The following is a 22,354-nucleotide window of genomic DNA, read 5'->3' on the forward strand; positions in this document are numbered from 1 at the left end:
ATTTCAGTAGGGCAGTGGCTGAAGTGGCTGGGACACCTACCTGTTTCAGTAGATAGGTGAGGCTTTAGAGACCAGGGAACAGCTTGGAGAAAGACTGTCAGCAGCCTAAGTTACTCTTTTCTTCTTCCTTGTGGCTCAGTCTGTTCCTCACAGTGTCACAGAACTTCAAGTCCCAACAGGTTCTGACTGGTCAACAATCTCCTCAGTCTGAGGAGCACCCCTGTATCAGACACCTTGTCCCCCCTGGAGGTGCTGCAGCACCCTGCAGCCAGCATCCATTGCACCTCTGAGGACCCATGCTCCCACCATTGCTGGAAGCAAACAGCCAGAAGCTGCTGCTCCGCTGTTATTCACAGCTCTCTGTGTTTTACTGATGTTTACCATGTTCTGTGCAAAATGTCCCAGTGTTGCTCAAGGTAGCAATGCATTTCTTTGCCCAGTACCACATAAATGACAACTAAAATGTGTGCAAATCTATGTAAAGTAGTTCTCCCTGTTTCAAAACATTTGAGCCTTTATGTTCAGTATGAAGCAGGTTCAACTCAATTTCTGATTCTCTCTCCCTCAGCTGCACAGTGGATACTGAGTGATACTGAGTACCACCTTTCCTTACTCACGGATCCCAAATATCAAGTCAACTTCCAGTGAGAGTGGAAGGCATAACAACTTAAGACACTGCTTCTTTTCTGAGTTACACCTCTGTAAATCCAGAGCAATTCCAGGGGAATCAAACTGAACCAGCATCAGCAAATTTGCTCTTAGTTTGCACACAAAATGTTTGTCATAGTTATTATTAAATGATGTCTTTATATTCCAGGTCTATTTTTAAAACAAAGGCAATGAAGTTTGGGCATCCAGTTCTATATATGGACAGTCCAAATGGCATTGAAATGCCTCATGCATGTGTTTGGCTGAGTGTTGATTTGAGTGTCCAAATATGGACCTCAGAATGGGATATCTCACTTGGATAAGCATCCTTGCAAATTTGGCTCACAGCACTTATTTGAACAAAGCAAATTTATTTCTATCATTTAGCATGGAAAAAGCATGAATTGTTTTCATTTTGAGGGACATCTTTTTTCACGGAATTGGGCCACTCAAAAAACTGTCATGTGTAGTAGTTCTAAACAAAATAAAGCCTTCAAAAATCATCTAAGACAACACAGGAGGAAATTAATGCAGAGTGCTTGCAGCACGCAGACCCCCTTTTATCACAAGGGCAAAATTCTCGCTGACAGCAAGAATTCAGTGCTAGCAGAAGGGCTCCTGCAGCTTGATCACAGCACACTCCCCCTCTGCCCCAGCAGTGTGAAGGGATGCATGCACGGCCGGCTGCTCTGAGACCCGAGGCAAAACTGCCTCTCTCCACTCATGGAGACAGTCTCTGCATCCCAAATCCGTACATGTGCAAGAGCTGGAGTGATGGCTGTTGCACGCAGGAACCTTCCCCTGTATCTCCCAGTGCATAGGATTTTCTTTGTCTCCTTGATGATGAGTTCTCCAGGAAAAAGCTTGGCTTGGCTATTAGGTCTCAGTGCTTAATAAATAATGTCAGCAGCAAACGAGCACCGTTCTGCAAGTGTTTGCTGGGTTCCCGTTAATTGCAAAGGACCTTTACATCCTTTGTGTAATTCCATTCATTTTGTTGGCATCATACAAGGGATGGATTTGGCCTCAGAAATAAAGCAGGTTTTTCTCTTGAATAATGTATTGTACCATTTGGTCTGCATTTTCCTCAAGGTTTATGTATACTTGGGTATTTCTCCCCATATATGCAGCTGGAGATATTTTTTCAATAGCAAACAATGAACTGATTCAGCTGTCCAAAGCAGTTGTTCACATTCTGAATTTTGGGGTAAGATGTTAAGAAAGCATAAGGTGAGCAAATTCTCAGGAAAGCTAAGGTAAGTTTGTGATCAGTGGAAACATGTGAAGCCAGCTCTAGCCTAGATCACCTTCTCTACCTCTGCTGTCCTGATGATTTTTGACAAGCTGATTCCATTTCTGGAAAAGAAAACCAGTTCATCAGAGAGAAAGATTTCTCTAAAGAGTCTGTTGTTTTTCAGAAGAGTGAAAATGTGTGCTAACAATTCTGGACCACTGACAAAATCAAAATCAATACACACGGCCTTCGTTTTACAGCCAAGTTCAGATGAATAAATAGAGATGCAGCAAGCTGTTTACTGGGGAGACAAGCTTTACTCTATGTGCCCTTCCAAGCAGGCACGCTTAGGCTGTTGTTGTTTGCCTTACATGGCTGGGTAATGAAATCAGTCAAACAGTTCCAGAGCTCACCGGACATTTCCAAGCCCTCCATCAGCAGTGCTGGCTGTGCTGGCCAAGAGCTGGGAAGCAAATGCTACTGTGTGAGATAGCAGTTGCAGAGGCCTGAGGGCACTTGGGAGGAGTTTGGTCCTTTGAAGAACCTCTGGTTTCAGCGGGAGTCCATGCACAGAAAAGCCCCATGCTCGCAAAAGGCAGGCAGAATACCCTCTGTATGCTGCCCCAGATGCAGCACAGATCGTCTCAAAATCAATGAAGCTCCAGCCACTGCATCTACCCAGGGATCTTCTCCAAGATCAGGACCTAACTGTACACTGTGCTAAGTGCAGGGATTTTTCTCCCCATGCCTTAAACACTGCAGAAACTGAGAAGTGTCAAGGGAGGCACGAAGATGGAAGGGACATAGATACAGCTTTCAAGAACAACTTACACATATTTTTCTGTGGCTTCAGACTCAGGGGTCTTTTTGTCTGTGACCAGGCAGGTAGAGGAATGAATAACTGCATGCACAAAGAGGGGGAAAAAAAAAAAAAATAAAACAACAGCACATTTAAGTGCATTTTTTTTCTTGGAGATTTATTTTGTTTTAATAAATCTGACACCAGTCAGGGAGAGAGAAAAGCGCTGCAAGACCAAAAGGAAAGCAGAGCACGCTAAGGGTGCTTCAAATTCTTGCTCTCGAAGATGTTTCATCAAAATGTCTTTGAGCTCTCTCCCTAGACTCAGGAGTTGTTGGATTCCCCCCACCCCCCTTTTTTTTTGTTGTTGTTTTTTTTTTGTTTGTTTGTTTGTTTTTTTTAAAAAGCGAGCTTACTCGCCCGGTGTGATTTCCAAGCTTTCACAGCTCTAATAAATAAGGAGCACCTGTAAAACAGTAGCTTGACTTAAGTGAATCTGTACAAAGGAAAATATAGAAATACAGTATATACATAGTGCTCATAGTGCACCATCACTACAAGGCTCTGGTTCAACTGACCCTGCTGCCCTGCCCCCAACACCACTGACACAGAGCCTCTGCTCCTGCAAACTGCTCCTGTCTTCCCCGCAGCAGCCTTATAGAAAAGGTGTACTCTGAACACTCAAGAGTGAACAATTGCTTTATTCGAGTTAGTAAACAGTTACACTGAATCACAAGGTGATCTGAAATTTTTTTTATGTTTTTTTCTTTCTTTTTGATTTTTTGTGGGGTTTTTATGGGTTTTTGTATTTTTTTTCTTTTCTTTTTTTTTTCTTTTTTATTTGTCAGAATGGGATACTCCACAACTCTCTTACCAATTCAGTGCCAGTATAACATGCTCTAGTGTACTTTTGGACTCTTGGCTACAACTGTACAAGTGCACACAAGTAAATTCTACCCTGTTATCCTCCACCCACTGATTGAGGATCAAATTGCACATTTCTCTTAACCATGACAGGAGAAAGCAAACAGTGAAACAGAATCATGGGGGATCTTTCTCACTTTACCCTTGTTTTCATTGGTTTGTCCATACCATTCTAATTATCATGAAAGGGCTATGCATATGGAGAGATTGTCTCACTGCCTTCCTGGATCACTGAAAACCATCAGGGTTGAAATTTCATCCAAGTCTTTCGTGACGCCCAGCAAATATTCCCCTCAGATTATTTTACACCTTGAGGGAATTTTGGTCTTTAGTTCAACACTCTTGCTCTGTTCCCAAATGGGGCGCTATTTAGGGGAATTTAAAGAGAAAGCTGAGAAGAATAAACATTTACTGAGTTCTCTTGGCATTCAGTCTCTGAAAAACCACAGTATAAACTATTCATGCTGCTTCTTACATCTGTCAAATCAAAAATTAAAAGCCATAAAAGTGTAACACTGAAAATATGGCATTAGAAAGGATAAAGGTGGCCTTTGTAAAAATAACAAGGAAAGTATATTAGCCAATAAAATATTCTAACTCTTCATTTAAAAGTGCATCATGGGTAGGACAGAGATGACTCTGAAGTGTTGCTACTCCAGTATTACCCCTTTCCCCCATCAAAACTTGAATAGGTCCAAAACCATACAATGCAAATCACGATTCTTAGTGTAGCAGCAAAACCACAGCAGTTTTTCAAAGGAAAAAAAATTAAAAAAAATCCGTATCATTGTCCAGTCTCAAATATCTGAACTTCGAAGTCAGTGAGGGAAAAGTACCTATGTTGGTCCATGTGGTTTTTGAAACCCGGGTGAAAAATCCCCCCCAGCAAGAAACCAAGAGGAAAAAGCGTTCCGAGAGGAGAAGAGGGGTGGTCGCAGGAATGCTGAGCACACTGTGTGGATCCATGACGTGCTGTCTTCTGGGTCAAAGGCACCCGTGGGACCGAGACTTCCTCGGAGGGGCTTCATGACAGGAAGCTGCTTTCTTTGCTGGACTTTCAGCCAGAGGGGGTGGTGAGCGGACCAGCTGGTGTCATTCGGTGGAGTGACGTGGTTTGCTCTGCTCCCTTTCTCCATGCAAGGTACCCTGTCAGCGAGTGCTCCTGCAAAGCAGACAAGCAGAGGGGGTCAGGGTGAGCGGCAGGAGGCTCATTGCAGGCAGGCTGGGCACTGCCTGAGCTCAATTCCCACACAGCCTCACAGTGGGCAGGCAGTCAGGCTGAGGCACAAGTCCACCGCTTCAGCCTTGCCTGCCCCTTGTGCCTCAAGGGCCATCAGGACATGCAGCCCTCAAGGTTGCTGGAGTAGAAGACGAAGGAATTCCTGTGATAAAAAGGTGGAAACTGATATAATTATAGTTCATTCTCAACAACACCCTGGCAGTTATAAGCTCCTGAGTCTTAAGTTTTTCTAGGGGCTACTGGGAGATACACCGTTGCTTCGTGTGCTTCTGCTTCCCTTGTCAGCTGACCATGTAAGCTACCTAGCAGAGATTGTCCCCTCTCTCTCCCTGCACAGTGAGCTTTGGACTCTGTCTCCTTGGATGGGATCTGCTGTCCCCTACAGATTTGGCCTGAAACTCTGCAGTACTGATCAGCCTTGTTTTGGTGCTGGGGCATGTTTTCCTTCTCCGTCTGCTCCACGATCTCCCCTTCACACTGGCTCCTCTGCAATCCCTCTCAAAAATGTGCCTGTATCCCCTTGCCAAACCTCCACCCTCCTCAAAGCAGAGACTGGAAGGCACATTGAATATGTTGACCAGCATAAACTTCCATGGCATGGAGGCCACCACATCTAGGTTAAAGAGTAATGTTTGTGCTTTCAGGCAACGTGCCCAGTGAGATGAGCTTCTTTGTGTCTACAGAGAGCTGTGAACAAGAACTAGACTGAGAATTGGGATGTATCCACCTACTAAGGTGAAGTACACAGCCGCTTTCTGTCACATTTTTTGGCTTGAAGTCTTGGTGTAAAAAGGGAAGCAGAGTAAATTAAACCTGTAATGTCTGTATGAAACCTCACTCTACTTCTCTCTTTCCATACATCAATGGAAATTAATTTCCATCCCTCACTAACCAGTCTCATGGTACATGGCACAGACCAGTAAGAGATTTGCAAGGGGAGGCATAAAGAAGTTCAGTGGCTCTGGATGCTTTCTGCCTGGCGCGGTCATCTTGCTGTGTAAGTTCTATCTATTTTCCCCTGCTGCCAATGGACTCAGTGTCCATTGTGCTGAACGGCGAGAAGGACCTTCCCTGGTGACTGGCTCATATGGCAGTAATCACGTTTGATGAATGCATCTTTGTAGCAATCAAGTTACAAAATAAAAATCTGTATCAGGCATAGCATGCAAAGTTCTATAAAGAAATGAGAACACGCTAGTCATCACTGCTTCAGAGCTCAATGCTATGCACCTCGTGCCAGCACTAGCGTGCATGACCAGCACAATAAAGTCAGCTATTTATATCTCCCCCCAAAAAACCCCAAATTACTTTTTAGGAGATCGACATATGCTCTTCACCCTAGCTGAACCTGCCTTCAACACACATCAAATATTGCTGATCAGATAGAAAAATTGCATCAACCACAAAAGAATTTTCATCAGGATAAAGCCATAGAGTTGAGCTTATGTGAGTTGTGCTGAGGTAAGCACACTGGGTTTTGCTTGCTTTCCAAAGTCAAGTAGGGCTGGGCTGATCCTGGGTTGGAAGACCACCTAGAAGTTAGAGGCAGGCTGTAGTTCAAACCCAGGAGACAGCATGGAAAAGATGAGGGAAAGAGAACAAGTAAGAAGGATCATTTCTGCCCTATTGTTAAAGGGGGGTGGGGGGGGAAGGAGAATAACTCAATTGCATGATGACCCAGCTATAGCAGGTGCTTGGAGGTTCATCTGTGGGCTCAGATAGTGATGCAGTGATTCCCTGCAGTAGGTGAGAGCTGCACTCTCTCTTGGTGCTGTGTGGCTGTTAGTCAAAACCTGAGCCATTGGCAGATGTGACACAGGCTGCACTCACCCACACAGAGCTTCCTCTTTGGTTGATGCCTGACATGTGAGGATTTAAGTCCTTGCTCAGAGCAGCACATAATTAGAGCATGGCAGGTCAATTTGGCAGCTAAGGCAAAGCCTCCCCACTCTCTGTTCCCTCTCTGCAGTTATCCAGCTCCTTCCAGGTGCTGTTGCAGAGCTACAGCTCTTTGTCCTGTGGTGGTAAGCTTGGTCCTGCTTGGTAGAGCCAAATGCTAGAAGCATCACCTCCCTGCCCCTCCATGCTGAGGAGCTGGGTGGCTCAGCTGTGCGATATGTCCTTCTGCTCCCCCACCCCCAAGCACTGATCCCTGTGTGTCTGCTCCCAGCACTGCCCCAGGAGACAAGCATGGCAGCATGCTCCGGCTGGCAGTGATGGCCTCCCCAGTCATGTCCTGTCCCCTCAGAGGGGCCATGTCATTGACATGCCTTTGGACTCATGCACACATCCAGACACACACACAGTTTTTTCCATGGTTGCTTCCCTGTCATTCTATGCCCCATTGAACATTTCTGTCTCCAGATTCACATCTTATTGTTCGGAAAAAATTAAGAGACTGGGTGGGGAAGGCTGAAAAAATCATTGATGTGGACTGGCATGGCAGAGTTCCCATAATATAGCACAGCACTTAATTCACCCAGACAATGAATGCTGATGTGCTAAAAGAGGCCTAGCTCATCTGGGACATGCATGGCTCTAGAGTAAAGGCACTGCAAGTATTTTCTCAAGGAAACTGCTCTGAAGATAAACCACAAGAGTGCAGCTAAAGTCAGCATGGGAGCAAGCTCAGCCCTGGAAACACTCGGGAATCATCTGTTACTTGTAATAGCTCTGTAATTCTTTCTTTTTCTTTTTTTTCCACAATTCTTAAAGCAGTTCAAGCTTCTTCATTAAAACCTTCCCCTTTGAATACTCTGTGATTTATCTTTCCATGAGCTAACTGAAGGGATGCCATATTGCAAAAGACAGGGAGGACCTTTAGCACAAATGAGAAAACAAGCAGAGTCCTTAAGCACCACCTCTGGATTTCAAAGATAGTGATTTTCTTCTGCTCTGACCTTGTAAGCCAAAGATCCTCCTCAGCTTTGGGTCACCTGTGGAACTCAGGCTCTCCCTTCTACTGAAACATGAGCTGCAGTCTGAGCAGACATTGTGACTTCAGGGAGTGCACTGGGGAAGAGCCCTGGGATTTGCCTTTTATGTCTAGGCAGAAGAAGTGGTAAGGACACCCCCAACTCTGTGAATTGTTGCACCATTTTCTCCAGGCTGTTACTGACAGTGGGTCTCTGGTTTATATTTTGGGGGACTCTGAGGTATGTACATGGATCATGCAAAGAGGAAAATGCCATCACAGTTCTGGACTTCTAATCTCTACATTGGAAGTGTCCACAGAGCCTGCCAGGGCCAGTCCTGACTTACACTGGGGTAACTGGGTATATCTCCACAACAACAAGGCAGCCCAGTGTCCCCCAGCTAGTGCAGCACCAGTGTGTTTTCCAGCCTTGTAAATAGTGTGCTTTGCCCCACTGGTGTGCAGATGTGACAGAAGATCTGATTTTCCTCTGAAAAAAAACAGCCAGATTTTCAACAAGTTCTCCCATTCTAAGCTGGGATAAAGTTGGACTTTTGCAAGGTATTTTTTGAAAAAATAACAAACAAAACACCCTCTCCCCCCTCAAAAACCAACCACAACAACAACACCCCCCAAAAAAAAGCGCCAAAACAAAACAAAAAAACCACGCCAAAAAACCGAACCAAACAACAAAAAAAAAAATATCCAAAACTGAAAAAGAAGGTAAACCAAATCCAGACAGTTTCTACTCTCCTTTCCTGAAAACAGGCAACCAGTGTGATGTGATTACCCTTCTTTAAACCTCCAATTTTGTCTGAATCAGAATAGGAACTTTAACTTGCATTTCAGCTGTCTCTTGTGGGCCTAAACCACTATGCTTTTGGCTATTCGAAGGTTCTTCTCAATTTTCTTATTCAACCTGATCTCTCCAGTAAAACCAGTTACATAGCCAGAGAAAGGCAGTTTAACTGTTGGTAGAGGTATGCAGGATGGTGAGGATGGGTATCTTGCTGAGCCACAGCCTGTACCTCCCTCTGAGATTTCTCCTCCTCACCTGGGCCACACCTGGGCCTGGCTTTTTAACCTGAAATGTTTCTGTGGGCCACAAAATTATAACAATCATAACAAAACTTTCTGAAGCAGCAATGAACCTTCTTAGTGAAAAGTTTCAGCATCCTGTATCAGGAAGCAATCAACACTTTCCCATTTTCCCATGAACAACTCCACTGTCCATAACCATCCAGGACTGCATGCCTGATACTGTCCCCACAGGGTTTCTCCCTGGTTTTCACAGCCCTCATTCTTTTCAAGTCTAAGCAAGAGCAGATGCAGACTCATCCAAAAGCACAGGGGCATGCTCAGGTGGCAAGAATGTCACGTGGATTATATTGTGGGAGAATGAAGAGGAAAAACCCACCCCGAACACATAAGGAGCAAGTGGGTGAGACCGAGCATTGACCTCAGTGCAGTGCCAGGCCCCTTAGGGCATCTCCCTTACGCCCAGCACTGCTGGACACTGAAAAACCTGCACTGGGCCCAAATACTGCTTTAGATTTTCTCTATTTCCCACCTCAAGAAGACAGGAACAATATTTTTACCACCAAGATGACAATTTCAGCAATAATTGGTAAACTGCTTCAAATGAAACTGAATTTGCATTTTAACTGAACTTTTAAATTTAGGGTCAGAATTCAAATTTTCAATGACTTCATCATGTATCTTTTCTAGTCATGTTCAAGATTCTCTCAGTTGGAGAATTCCTGTGGGAAAGAGCATTTTTTTCTCCTCTTTTTGGATAAGGAACTTAGAAGTGGCAGCACAAGTGGTTCAAGGAAGGCTTATAAATATTTGGAGCATAAGCAGGCAACACGAAGTTTTACATTTAACCACGTGGGCTCCAAATAAATGGCTGAAAATTGCTCTAACCATAGGTTTCAATATCAATCACCTGATGATGGGATGCAGATCTTTCCAGAGAGGTCAGAACTCTATAGTTATTTCACTCAACACTACCCAATCCCTAAACCACCTATTTCTTTTTTTTTTTTTTTTTTTTTAATATCTGCCTTCATAGAAGATGATTACATTACACAGCATGAAAGTCCAAAACTGGGACTGGAAGATGGAGCACAGCAGGGAGTACAGGTGTCCTCTCAGCAAATGCAGTTCAGCCTCTTTGCCTTTAGATAATTTGCTATTGAAGGTTGGCTTGAATTTGAGGCAGCAATGTTTCAGAAACTCTTGGAAAAGCAAGCCAGCTGCAGGGTGGATATCATTACAAATTGAGACACATGTTGTACAGGAATACCATTCTTTTCAAATATCAAAGTTGTGTCTGGGGAAGTAAAGTCATGCAAAGGAGTCAGAGGCAGGACCTCGATCTCTAACGTGCCGAGGGCCTTCAACTTGCATTAGAGGCACCGAACGCTGAGTGCACGCAGTACTGAGCAGGATCAAGCCCAGATATTTAATCAGCTGTAATTTTCATGGTAGAAGCAAACATTAAATAGTTGAGGGTTCTGCAGAATGTTAGAGGTTACTTCGATTCACGGCTCTCACGAGATGATCACACACGTTTCCAAACACAACTTTCAGTCCTGCGAGTGCAGTGCAGCTCGTTATCAAAATAATGTAAATAAGGTCATGATTAGTAGGTCTCAGCTGTGAGGCCTTGACTGGCGGAGGCACCCAGAAACATGCTTACCTTTATAGGACCTAAAAATACACAGGAGAGACTCAGCAGGTAATCTGGAAACAAAAATTGCTTCAGAAAGTCTTGCTTGCCACTGTCTGACTTCCTCCTGACTTCTTGCTCAAAGAGCTTTGTTTCTACTTTGTTTCTATCTTCCACTGTGCTTTTTTAACAAGAATTTAATTTTATCTTAAAATCTATGGCTCCCTGCTTGAGTATGTCCAACTTTTTCACAACCACAGTCCTCAAAAGTGTTTTTGCTCCTTTCACTCCCACTTTCAGGTATTGCTTGTAATACCGAAAGGTAGTTTATAAGCTCCTCACGGTTGTTCAGAGCACACTGCTCCGAACTGAAGTTGGGCATGGTGTTTCAGGGTCAAGCTTCACAAAGGCTGTGAGGTGCTTAGGTCCTCATCAGGTTTCAGTGGCAATCAGACACATACCATCCAGCATCTTGGCCCCTGCATGTCAAGGCAGTCGTTGTCTAGATGATGTTTATACAAGTGTTTTTACAAGAGTCTGTTTTACTATGGTCTTTGTTGTAAGGGACTCTGTATTTAATTGAGTTGCGCTTTCCTCCCTGCCCCCATAAAATTTCCCTGCACCACTGACTTTGGTAGCTTGACAGCATAAGTACAGTCTGATGAAGAGCTCAAGTCTCCACATACGGCTGTTTCACACTTAACACTTTTGAGTGAAGCCAAACCTGCTTTGAACCAACTTAAATATGAGGAACATTAGACCTTATATGTATGAAAGCACCTGATCAGTCTTTAAAGCCTGGCAAAGAATTATGAGTAACTCATTGTTTCAATATGAGTGTGGGTTGTACCAACTTAGGGAACGGCATGGATTGGATGCTTATTTCCGTTCAAATAATTTTAATTTCATAAGACAATTAAAACTAATAATGGAAAATAAGCACCAAAATGATCTCTGAAATCAGTGGTCTGAGGTTCTGGGAGCTGTCAGGTAGACTACAGTATGTAGGTGTCACGGGTTCTGCATATTTCTGTGGGTCTGTCAGTTGAGCTATGCCTTTTTTTGCTGTCTGAAGTTCTGGCTGTGTGTTTTGTTTGCCAACAGCCCTAGATGCTTACTACCTTTACAAATCAGACCAGGTGTAGTTATTTTCCAAACTGAGTTCAAGAATCAGATTTCATATTTGAAACATATGCCCTAGAAGGCTTTATAGAAAAGCAGGAGGAGCCCATCAGAAATCAGCACTTGCTCCTTTGATTCAGAGTGTGCAGTGATCTATGGCAGCGTACCACGAGCCTGCTATTTACTGCTACTGAGACGGAAGTTAGCACTCCCACACCCCGACAGCAAGATGTGGGAGCTGAAAGCTACCCTGGAAGTATGTCATTTTATACTTCACTATTTTGAGAACCCTTTTTTTCTTTCCTTTTTTTTTTTTTCTTTCTCTGGGAAATCCTTTTTCTGATTTGATATACCTGAGAAGGTATACAGGCAATTTTGAAACATAAGATCACACTGCTAGAGTTGGACAGCTCTCAAGGGCAAAGCTTCAGTTCCAAGCAAATGTGTTTAAGGCTTTGTGGTGGTAAAAGTCTCTCCTCTCCCCCTTTGGATAAATGGAAAATTTCTGTAGGCTCATAAGAAGCCAGGTGAAGGAAAACTTCTGAAGCAGAAGAGTAGGTGTTAAGTGTATGAGTCCAATTACTCTGCAGATTTAAATTAGTTTGGCATCAGTGGAACTATATCCAGTTAAAATTAGCTAAGGCTCTGGCCCATAATACTGTGTCAACAAAGATGACTAGCATAGAAATGTGTTCAAATATAGAAAATCTGTTTTCAAGTATATCTTTAAGGTCAAATTTTGTCCTGATCATAGCAAGCTGGGCAGAGGTAAGATGTTGATAGATAGACACCACAGAGACAGAGGAGAAATAAAATTTCTTAGGCAAGAAAAAGGAGGTTAATAGCTACGTCCCTTGCCTCAGGAATTCAGACAAGAGCAGGAAATCTTGTGCTGGACCATTATGGGCAGAGGAGCTCGAAGTGGGATATATATTACTTGTGCTCTGAACTGAGTGTTCTGCATGTTGTATATTTTTATGAGAACAATGCATGAACTAGACAGCTGAAGGTTTGGGCCTTTCACTCAGCAGATGCTGACCCCAGGACATAAACGTTGGCTCTGTAGGTGGCCATACACCTACTATTTCCTTTACTTCTGGAAGAAATTCTGCTGACACAAGCAAAAAACCTCCTTCCTTTCCTTACTCCTCTGTCCCCAACACAGGATTACTCAACACACACACATACACACACACAGAAGCTAGTTGTGAGTTTAGCATGTGCCACTTCATTTTCTCATTCAGTTTAACATAACCATCATGTTAAATCCAAGCAGACCTCAGTGTTTTCATTTCTTTGCTTTAGGAAACCTTGACATCAAAGCTGGCGGGTTAAAACTGATCCCGCCAGGGCATAAAGCATGTAGGCAGGCAACACTAACACTACTAATTTTAGAAAGGCACATTGCTCAAACTTGAAAATGTAACACTCAACAGAATATTCTTCCTAGCTTCATTCCTTTATCATAGCAGGACTTTGGCACCGAGACATCTTTTGATAGTTCTTCAAATTGCATCAGGCTAGAACAGCTTGACAGTCCATGTCCTGATGGAGAAACTAAACTTTAACATCAAGGATTATGTTGCTGATTAGCACTTTCAATAATCAAGTAATTGGTACATTAAATAATCCAGAGATTGGCAACTTGCCCAAAAAGGTCACGTTTGCATTGATTCCTTTTTAGAGAGTCCATGTTGCTATTACATGAATTCAATCTGTCTGTCCAGAACTCTAGCATAAAAATATTTGGCTAATTTCCTTCTTGTCACACAATTTGATGGGAAATAAAATCCAGGAAAAGTTGCACATTAGGGCAATATGTTCAGATTTTCCAATTAGGATAGGTGAGAAGCAAGAGAGAAAAAGACAATTGGTTGGACTTTTTTTCTCCCAGGTTAATGTGATCAGTGCAATCAATACAAACCTCCAAGGGCCCAAATCAACACATTTGTTAGTGCAGCTTCTACCCTCTTTGTACTTTATTAGAATTTCTATGAGGTTAGGAGTCTCTCTCAAGGGGTCCTCCCCACAACTGGATTGCCAAAGGAGTAGGGTTTTATCCTCCTTAGGTTTTCCCTAGGCCCAGGCTGGAGGAACTAACCCATGGGCACGGCAGAGGTCAGGGCTGCAGTGCAAGAGGCTGCATGGATGTTTCCTCCCCCTGTTGCCCTCTCTGCACAGACACGGACAGGCTCTGAGCCCTGCTCAGTCCTCACAGGCAGGGAGGGCAGAAATCTAAGGCAGAGCCCTTTTCCTCCCCCAAACTGGCTATGACCAGCAATAGTGAAATAGCAAAAGGGCTCTGCATGAAACCACAGAGTCCTCACCTCAAATCAATCATCAGAGCTGTGCAAATCACTTGTGCGTGCCTTGAGATGCTCAAAACCCACCCGCATTTCACTGAGGTACCCACTGGAATGAGATGGTTACCACGCTGTTTATTTCTGCAGAGTATTCGGAATATCCTCTTTCCTTTGGAGTATGTAAGGACCCTGGTCTCCCATCTCTTCTGCACAGAGGCTACTTCTTTTCTTTTTCTGGAGGAACGAGGGGATGAGCACAGACTAATAACCATCACCATGATGTGCTATGCTACTGCACAAGCCCCAGAGGTACGGCAGACACCTAGGCTGGGCTTCTTAACTTCCAGCGTCTGTGTGGACATCTATGTCTGTGCTGGTCACCTTAGGTTTCCCTCATTGCAGGCAGAAATAGGCACTCCTAGGGCACAATTCATCTGAGCTGTCTTAGTTGTTGACTCTGGGATGAGCTCAGCTGTCTCTTTGAAGTGCCTGCTTCTCTAGGTTGATTTTAAAGAGAGTTTAGACAATTAGCTCAGCTGCATCTTTGTTCCTAATGTCTGTATTAGGTCAGATTAATCTTGCCAGGCAACCTGAAAACTTTCCTGTAAGACAACCCTTACATTGAGGCAAAGAAATATGTAAAACTCAGGATGAAAGGGAAAATTGTTATTCCTGAGGATAATCACAGTGGCAGTTATTGACATTTAGAGAATACAAAGGGCTGAGGACAGTAACCGAATGATAAAGAGTTCTTGTCTTTCCAATGCAGCTTGTTCAGTTTGCCCACTTTCTCTCTCAAATACTATCTGTGAAGTGATGTCATGAATAATCACATCAACAGGCAAAAATACCCAACTTGGTGAAGCCAGAACTCCCTCAGGTTTAAGCTCTGGCTTTGAATGATACTAATCTCCTCTTGGGGTTGGGACCTTGAAGAGGCAGCATTGCTGCAGCCTGGATGGTCCAGGCAAGCAGAAGTAGATGCTAAGAACCAGCCTTTCTTTGACTACAGAGTAAGCACATAAATGTGCAAGTCTTCTAGCACTGTGTTGAAATAAGCAGCTATGAGGAGCTTCAGAGAGGTAGGAAAGGAAGGGTTAACCATAGCTCTCCTAAAATTTAATAAAAAGGATACAGCCAAATAGTGTCCTTATCACTAGATCAAATCACTACCCCTAGGTAGAAGCATGCATACATTTATTAAGGGAATCTTTCAAGCTCCAAAGGTAACACTGGGGTCTGCAATAAAGATATAGCTGCTGAGGGACATACATTCCATACCTCGGGGGTGGGTAGGGGGATCCCCACTAGGAGGACCTAGGAGCATGTAAAGATTTTAAATATTCATTTGACTTCTGAATTATTGTATATGCTGGTTATTAGTCCATGAATGTGATAGTTGTCCTCTATTCTTATTAGTGTATCTTTTAAATGTGTCAGCACATGCTGAGAGCAAAGAATAATGGTTGTGTTCCACTGAAGAAAGTAAATAAATACTGCTGGTGATCAAGGGAAGTAACGTTTCCAACCCTGCAACCAGCACAGGGAATGTGGTGTTAACAAATGAGAAGGGAGTCCTGAGTGTACTATATATCTTTGCTGGTGCAATTAGCCCTCACTGACGGAGCAGGGAGACACTGCAATGGCCCAGATTACACACCCTGCTGCTGCTCTCTGTGGCTGTAGGTGCCAAACATCACTGCAGTCACTATTTGTGCTACCAGGGACAGGGATTTACTGGAGGCTGCAGAATATTCCACGGATTGTAATGAAATCTGGCATGTCACCAAGCCACATCCGGCGAACCATCAGTATTTTACTGCTGAACAGATTTCTTGCAACACCCACCATTTCCCCTTTTCCTGAAAGAAGCTCTCCGTGCTTGTGAACCTAAATAAATTCCATTACATTAGTTTTGTTAAGGAATACATTCCGTGCAGGTAGCTCAGTGTGCAGCTGCAGTGCCAGCTGCAGGTTGAGCTCTGCGGGGGCAGGCACCCAAGTCTGAGAACCAGGCAAGAGGATGGGAATGGGCGCTAATCCTTTCCATAACAAATGACACAGGGACCTGTGGCCCAGCCAGGTGACCAGACACTCACTACCACCAACCCCCAGACTTTCCTGTGCTTAGACTGTGAGGGTATAAAAGGTATAAAAGCCCAGGGGTTCCTTTGTTCTGGATCTCTACTCAAAGGCATCAGCTCAAGCTGTTGTTCTGTTATTTAGTTATTGCATGATGATTAAATCATTTTAAGGATTGGGATATCTGAGAACTCTGCTATGGAAAACCTGGGGTCGAGCTGGTGAGAAAACCTGGTGTGACTGTCTGAGTGTGGGGTGTGTAGCTGTGGAGGGGCTTCTGTCCCAGCTCAGGAGGTACGAGAGTGACTGCCCGAGCAGCTCCTGGATGGTCAGACAGGGAAGACTCCTTAACAGTTTCTTGCTCACAGGTTTGAAGCATCAGACGTACATTAAACTAGGAGTTTTACAAAGATGCTATATTATCAGAGGGATTCAGTAGGCTGGAAATTGGGAATGAAGGACAAGAATTTCTGCCTCTGGAGTACTGTCCTTGGACAAGCCATGGGGGTTGGTGGAGTTACCCATACCTGTGTCTTGCTTTGCAGCCCTACCAGGAACCACAGAAATACACCAAGGGCAGGGCTGGGGGAAATATCAGCTGCTTTTCTAAGGTGGGAGACTTGCACCAAAGGCAGATACCTCAGGCAAGGCAGTAAAGCCCCACGGCAGAGGTTTTGCTGCAATAAGCCATAGTGGGCAGGTCCCAAACAGCAGGCAGTCCCTAGGCACCAATATATGAGACGAGAAAGCTCATGGAGAGGGAGTTCAGCCTCCGGAGAACAGCTCAGTGGAAAGCCAGGGTGCAGTCTGGAGGCAGAGCAAAGTAAGATGGTTGGAGGTGACCATTTGCTATGTCCATTGGATCTGAGCTAGCAGGAAGCTGCTGGGTCATCTGGCTCTATGCTATGCTGCAGGGCAATTTCAGTCATTGTGAAGGCTTGAGTTGCTGTGTTACTCAGCTGGAATAAGTAAACAGATTAATGGCCCAGACCTAAACCATATTCTAGGCAGAAAATCACTGACTTTGACATACACAGCACAATAACTTCACAGCCAGAACCATCACGAAATGTTCTGTGAGCAAAAGTGTAATGAGGCTGCTGATGAATGGAGTACTGACAAGTACAGATGCAATACAACACAAAAAACAATACTAAAACACAAATACCAATAGTTTCCTGAAAGTGCTCATAAACTGGAATTTGTATCTTTTTGTTTCATAAAGGCCACATCCACATGAGTTTGACCTCATACCTGGAAATACTCAATTCTACTCACACAGAAGGCAGTAGTGATTACACAAACCTTTACTTATTCTGATTTCGAATTCGGAGACACCTCCTTTTCAATGGTGGCTCCAGATCCTCTGGCCCTGTGCTGAGTATTGGCGTTGAGATAATGCACGGTGCAATAGCAGTCTTTTCTGCTGGTTTTGGCACAGGCTGGATCACGCAACCTGTCTTGGGCAGCATCCGCAAAGCATATGCATGGTCCTCGTCTGCTGGATTGTTAAGGTTCGGGTCCTGTTTGTCTCCCCCAGCCAGGGGCTCCTCCCCAGTCTTCTTGCCAGCATCTCCCTCGAGGTGGCAGTTTGACGCACAGTTGTTCTCCTTAACAGACTCCAGCTCGCTCACTGCCAGCTCCTCCGGGGGCTGGGGCTTTTTCGGCTCCTGGGGCGGCTCCGGGTTCTTGGAACCCTCTGTGCTCTTTGTGCCATTCACAATGACGTTGCACACCGCTGCGCCAGCTTCCAGTCCCGGCGTGCCAGAGGCCAAGGAGACGGGACAGCAATGAGCTCCGTCACTGCACGGTAGTGTTTTTGAGTCAACTGGGCTGCAGTTATCCCTGCAGTCACTGCAGTTCCTTTTGTCTGAGCTACCAAAAGCCAAATTTACAACACTGTTAGGTTCACGTTCAACTTTCACTTGGGCGTGTAGAGCCCTGTGGATGACATTGTGCAGCCTAGACCGGTGCCCTACTGTTAGGTCTATCACACCATCCTGCGGACCCTGTAGCACAGTGGGGAAACCAAATTTACTGTTCACTGGACTACTAGGTCTGACAGTCAAATCAACAACTTCATTTTTACTGTGCTCCTGAAGCACTTGAGCTTGATTAAGGGACTGGCCTGAGCAGCTCGGTGATGAGTCAGAGGATTTGGATGATCCTTGCTTTGACTCTCGAGGGGATGAAGAGTTATTGGTTGGCTTTGCCCCAGGCGTCTCGCTGGAGGTACTCGGAATGAAGCTTTCGCCATTGCTGGAGAAGCCATTGGGGGGTTTGGAGTCGTTGATGTGCGGGATGGGAATGGGGATGGGGATGGGAACAGGCAAAGGGACAATGACAGGATATGGCACTAGTAGAGTTGGGGGTGGCACCAGTGGGGCGAGGGATGGCAATCCAAAGTTCATCATCTGTGGCATAGGCATAGGACCATTTGGCATCATGCTGACAGGGGGGAAGGGAAGACTGGGCAAAGGAGCTCCGGGAGGGGGAGGCGGCAACAAGCCGGGAGGATTCCCAGGCATGGTAGGTGTTGTGGGGGGATGGATATGGGGGGAAAGCATTGGCCTGTGCATGGGGCTAGAAGTGGGACCCATATTTCTGGGACCACCTGGTGGGGGACCGATTCCAGGAATCATTGGATTTGACAGAGGGCTGTTAGGATTTGAGGCATGGTGAGGTGGCCCACGAATAAACGGTGGACGGATTTGCTGCATAATTTGCTGTTCCATGAATATGGGCAGAGGAACTGGCCCACGGTTTGTCATCACCATGGGAGGACTGCGAGGTGGGACACCAATTGGAGGCACAATGCTAGCAGGTGGCTGGACAGAAACTGGTGGAATATTTGGATTCTCACTGATGGGAATAGGTTTGGGAACTGGCGTGGGGATTTTACTGACAGAGCAGTTGGCAGTGTCAGACGGAGAGGCAGTGGTAGACGCTGATGGTCCAGGGCCTTGAATTTGGCCAGCTGCAGACGCTGGGGATGGGGCTTTTCTCCGAGCATCTGCTAGCGGTATATTCCAAGAATCTGGAGTCAGCAGCTGCACCCCAGTGCCTTCTGCTTTATTTTCGACTGGAGGATGTAATGTACTGCACAGTCCAGCTGGAAGATTGGCCTGTGTCTCTTTGTAGAAAATGTCCATTTTGTACTGATTGAGACATTTTGCACTGCAGAACTGAAGCCTTCTTTCCCCGTCCCCAAAATCCAGATACTCTTTTGTGTGTCTTATGTGCTTACACCAGTCACATACCTACAACACAGTAATAAAATCAAATCAGGTAAGAAAAGCAATCTTCTCTTCATAGTGTTATTTTAAAAGTATTTTTTCAGTTGCTAAATACATTATTTTTCTAACAGGAAAAAAAGAAGTTACATTTGTGAAAACTGCACCTTTTTTCTTCTCCAACGTATTAATGAATTGAATGCCACTCCCTTTTCGGGCTCCCATGATCTCAGTTCTGCCTTATATAATGCATTATATATCTTGAACCCATAGCACAGAGAAGAATCCTCAGTCAGCATAAACTGCTACAACACGCATATGTAAGTGTGCAAAGTCCATATGAGTATGGCTGTGATTACTCCTCAGGGGTAATCTAAGCACGCCTGTGCCATCTGAGATGCCATGCTACACAAGGAGTGTGAGAACTGGAAACTTGCTGGAAATGAATGCAAACCATTTCTGCTACACTGCAGTGCACAGTAACATTTAGTATTCTACTAAGGGTATCAAATAATAAGTTGGAAAGAGTGTGGTATTTCAAAATGGCATCACAAAGCAAAAAGCATCATTGATTCTTTGCCCTTCGTTCCAAGGAGAAACTTGGAAAAAGTTAGGATATTTGTGTAAGGTTCGAATAGTCCCAATTTGTGATGTTTCAGCAAGCTGGAATTATTTTCTGAGCTGTTTGCCCACTCTTGTGTACAAGTCACTTTGAGTAAAACTTCTTGGCAAGCAAGAACCTGTTTAACAACTTCTCAAATACTACGGCAAAAAGTTTGCATCACAGGCTCAATTTTGTTTTGTTTCTCTGCTTTCCATTTAATCCTTTTCTGTGTTGCTATTGGTGTGGTGAAGCCATAGCCAATTTTTTTTTAAAATAAGGCTGCAGAACTAATTAAGCTGTGAAAGGTTTTCCCAGTTGTAAACCACTAGACACCAAAGTTCAAAAAATAGTCATTCTAGGCTTCAGAATCCATTACTTCAGAGAAATTATTGTGATTTCATTAACACATTAATTTTGCAACACCAACAGCTCTCACAGATGGTGAAGACATGATCTACAATTCAAATATGACTCTTGTTTGCACAAATGCCTTTCCTTCATATGGCATTTTAAACAAGAATTAATATGAGTAATCTTGCCATAGCTATAAACAGATAAACAGATGTCAGATTTTTCAGTGCCTCACTTTTTTGACAGAATTTTACACACACAAACCCCCCCCCCCCCATTTTTGTCATTTACATTAGTTCTCAAAATACTTCACTGACAAGATTTTTGGTGCTTTCTATCAGCATGTTGAGCCTATGACCATGTCAGAATATATCCTGGTATTGTTTGTTCTGCCTTTTCCAAATAGCCCATAGTAGCATGTTTTGAAATGACTATCTTTTGTACAAAGGAAAAAAATACACTAAAAACCCCAAAGAAGACTATGATTGTGAAAAGACTGCATTAAAAGGATAATTAATTTTAATAACTATTGGCCATATAAACAATTCAAAACAACATATGCTGGGCATCTGATTACCCATCTCATTTAACTCTCAGCTTTCCTTTAATATAAACAGTGGTGCCATTCTTGATTTTTCAGTAATATATCTTTAATGTATATATACACATACACACACTATATGCTATGGCTATTAGCCCATTTAACTCCTCAAGCTTTTGGCTATCCTGTCAGGTTGCTGTTTACTTCCCTCCTGCTCCCCTCCCTATTCACACGCTCACACATGCACACACTCCCTCTCTTTTATCCCAACATTTAAATCAAGCTAAATAACCAATTGAGAAGTAGCAACTACTAAGTCACCCCTGAAGTTTGGGAATGCAGGACCCAGATTTTTAGCTTGGCCATACAGACAATGTGCCCCGTGAGATAAAGCAGAGGGGGTGCTGGTGCTGCTTGGTGCATGTGGCATCAGCACAGGTGTATTTCCAGCATGATGCCCCATTGCAAGAAAGGAAATTTCCCAGTGCAAACAAGTCCAGCCCTGCATTGAACACACAGTGATGCTGTCACACCCTAAAAGATGTGGACAAAAAGGCTGTCAAATGCACAGAGCTGTTGAGATAAATGCCTGCACTGCCATGGTGCATGCATCCCCCCCAAGTGATGGGCAGATGGGAAAGCAGGAGTGCAGCAAGCAGGGCAAAGAGGGGGCAATCCCACTTCCAACAGCTCCTGGATTTTAGCAGGTATCAGCTCTCCGTCTGCTCCCCACAGGAAGGCTCAGTGGCCATCACAGACAGCCCTGGAGCTTGTGATGCAAACAGTGCAAACACACAGCAGTGGGCACCGAACCATCCTGCGTATTTGGCGTGGGTATGGGTTTTGCCACCCACCTGGCAAGTCAGCACACATGATGGAAATATCCTATAATCAACCTCCTGAAATTTTCTGGTTTGCCATTGTTTTCGAAGCAGACAAAAAGGAAATTTGTGAGTCTACACCACGAGGTAATGAGATACTATTTAACTCAGTGTAGCTGCTGAATTTACCTTTAAGTCATTTCTGAGCAAGAGCTCACTGCTGTAGCCACAAAATGCTATCTATTTTGCATGTATGGAATTGGGATGTATGCCAGCACACTCCTCCTGCTGCTTGCAGAGTATGCTCTTGCCCCAAGGGCTGGCAAAGATGCAGAGGGTCTCCACATGTACCCCAGGAGCTGCACAAAGAGGTACTAGGAGCTCCCAGCCAGCTCCTGAGGCAGGCTGGGGCAGGATGAAGCCCACCCTGGCCCATCACCATCTATTTGCACTGGAAAGACAAGGAGGAGACTGGCCTCAGAGGCGCCTGCAGTAAAGGATGGAGCAGGACTTCAGATGCAGCTGCAGTGAAGACTCACTTTTCCTTTGGGACAAGGAAGTAAACCACCTTGTAAGCCCACTGCCAAAGTGCCTGAGAAATATGAGAGACTAAACCCAGTCCCCTTATGTTTCTAGGAAGAGCCCCGTCCATGACCTTAATTAAAGGGATTGAAAGAGAAATACAGCCCCACAAAAAATTGTGGCATCTTTTCTAATAATTTAATTTTATTAGTTAGCATTTGAAAAATTCACTGAAGCACTTCACTGTATCATTGCTGTATTGATTTGTTTATCTCCAGTGGGCCCCTATGTCTCTCCTGGCTAAACAAATATTTTTTCTTCCTTGGTAAAATATTTAGAAAT

The 22,354-nt window shown here is 44.3% G+C and overlaps 1 protein-coding gene across 3 annotated transcripts in view; it reads right to left on the reverse strand.

Moving 5' to 3' along the window:
• Nucleotides 1-4,680: 4,680 nt before the first annotated feature.
• Nucleotides 4,681-22,354, reverse strand: part of SOBP (sine oculis binding protein homolog) — a 111,806-nt gene continuing 94,132 nt past the window's right edge. For 2 of the 3 annotated variants that reach the window (XM_069011031.1, XM_069011030.1), the window contains 2 exons: nt 17,246-19,200; nt 4,681-4,767 (listed from right to left, as the gene is read on the reverse strand). In XM_069011031.1, the coding sequence (XP_068867132.1) occupies nt 17,248-19,200 (1,953 nt within the window). In that variant the 3' untranslated portion in view covers nt 4,681-4,767; nt 17,246-17,247. Of the gene's footprint in view, nt 4,768-13,882; nt 14,402-17,245; nt 19,201-22,354 lie in introns of those variants that run through there. The other variant, XR_011149954.1, reaches the window with a different exon arrangement.

This window comes from Aphelocoma coerulescens, chromosome 3, assembly GCF_041296385.1.
Source record: "Aphelocoma coerulescens isolate FSJ_1873_10779 chromosome 3, UR_Acoe_1.0, whole genome shotgun sequence".
In the NCBI taxonomy this organism is placed as follows: Eukaryota; Metazoa; Chordata; class Aves; order Passeriformes; family Corvidae; genus Aphelocoma; species Aphelocoma coerulescens.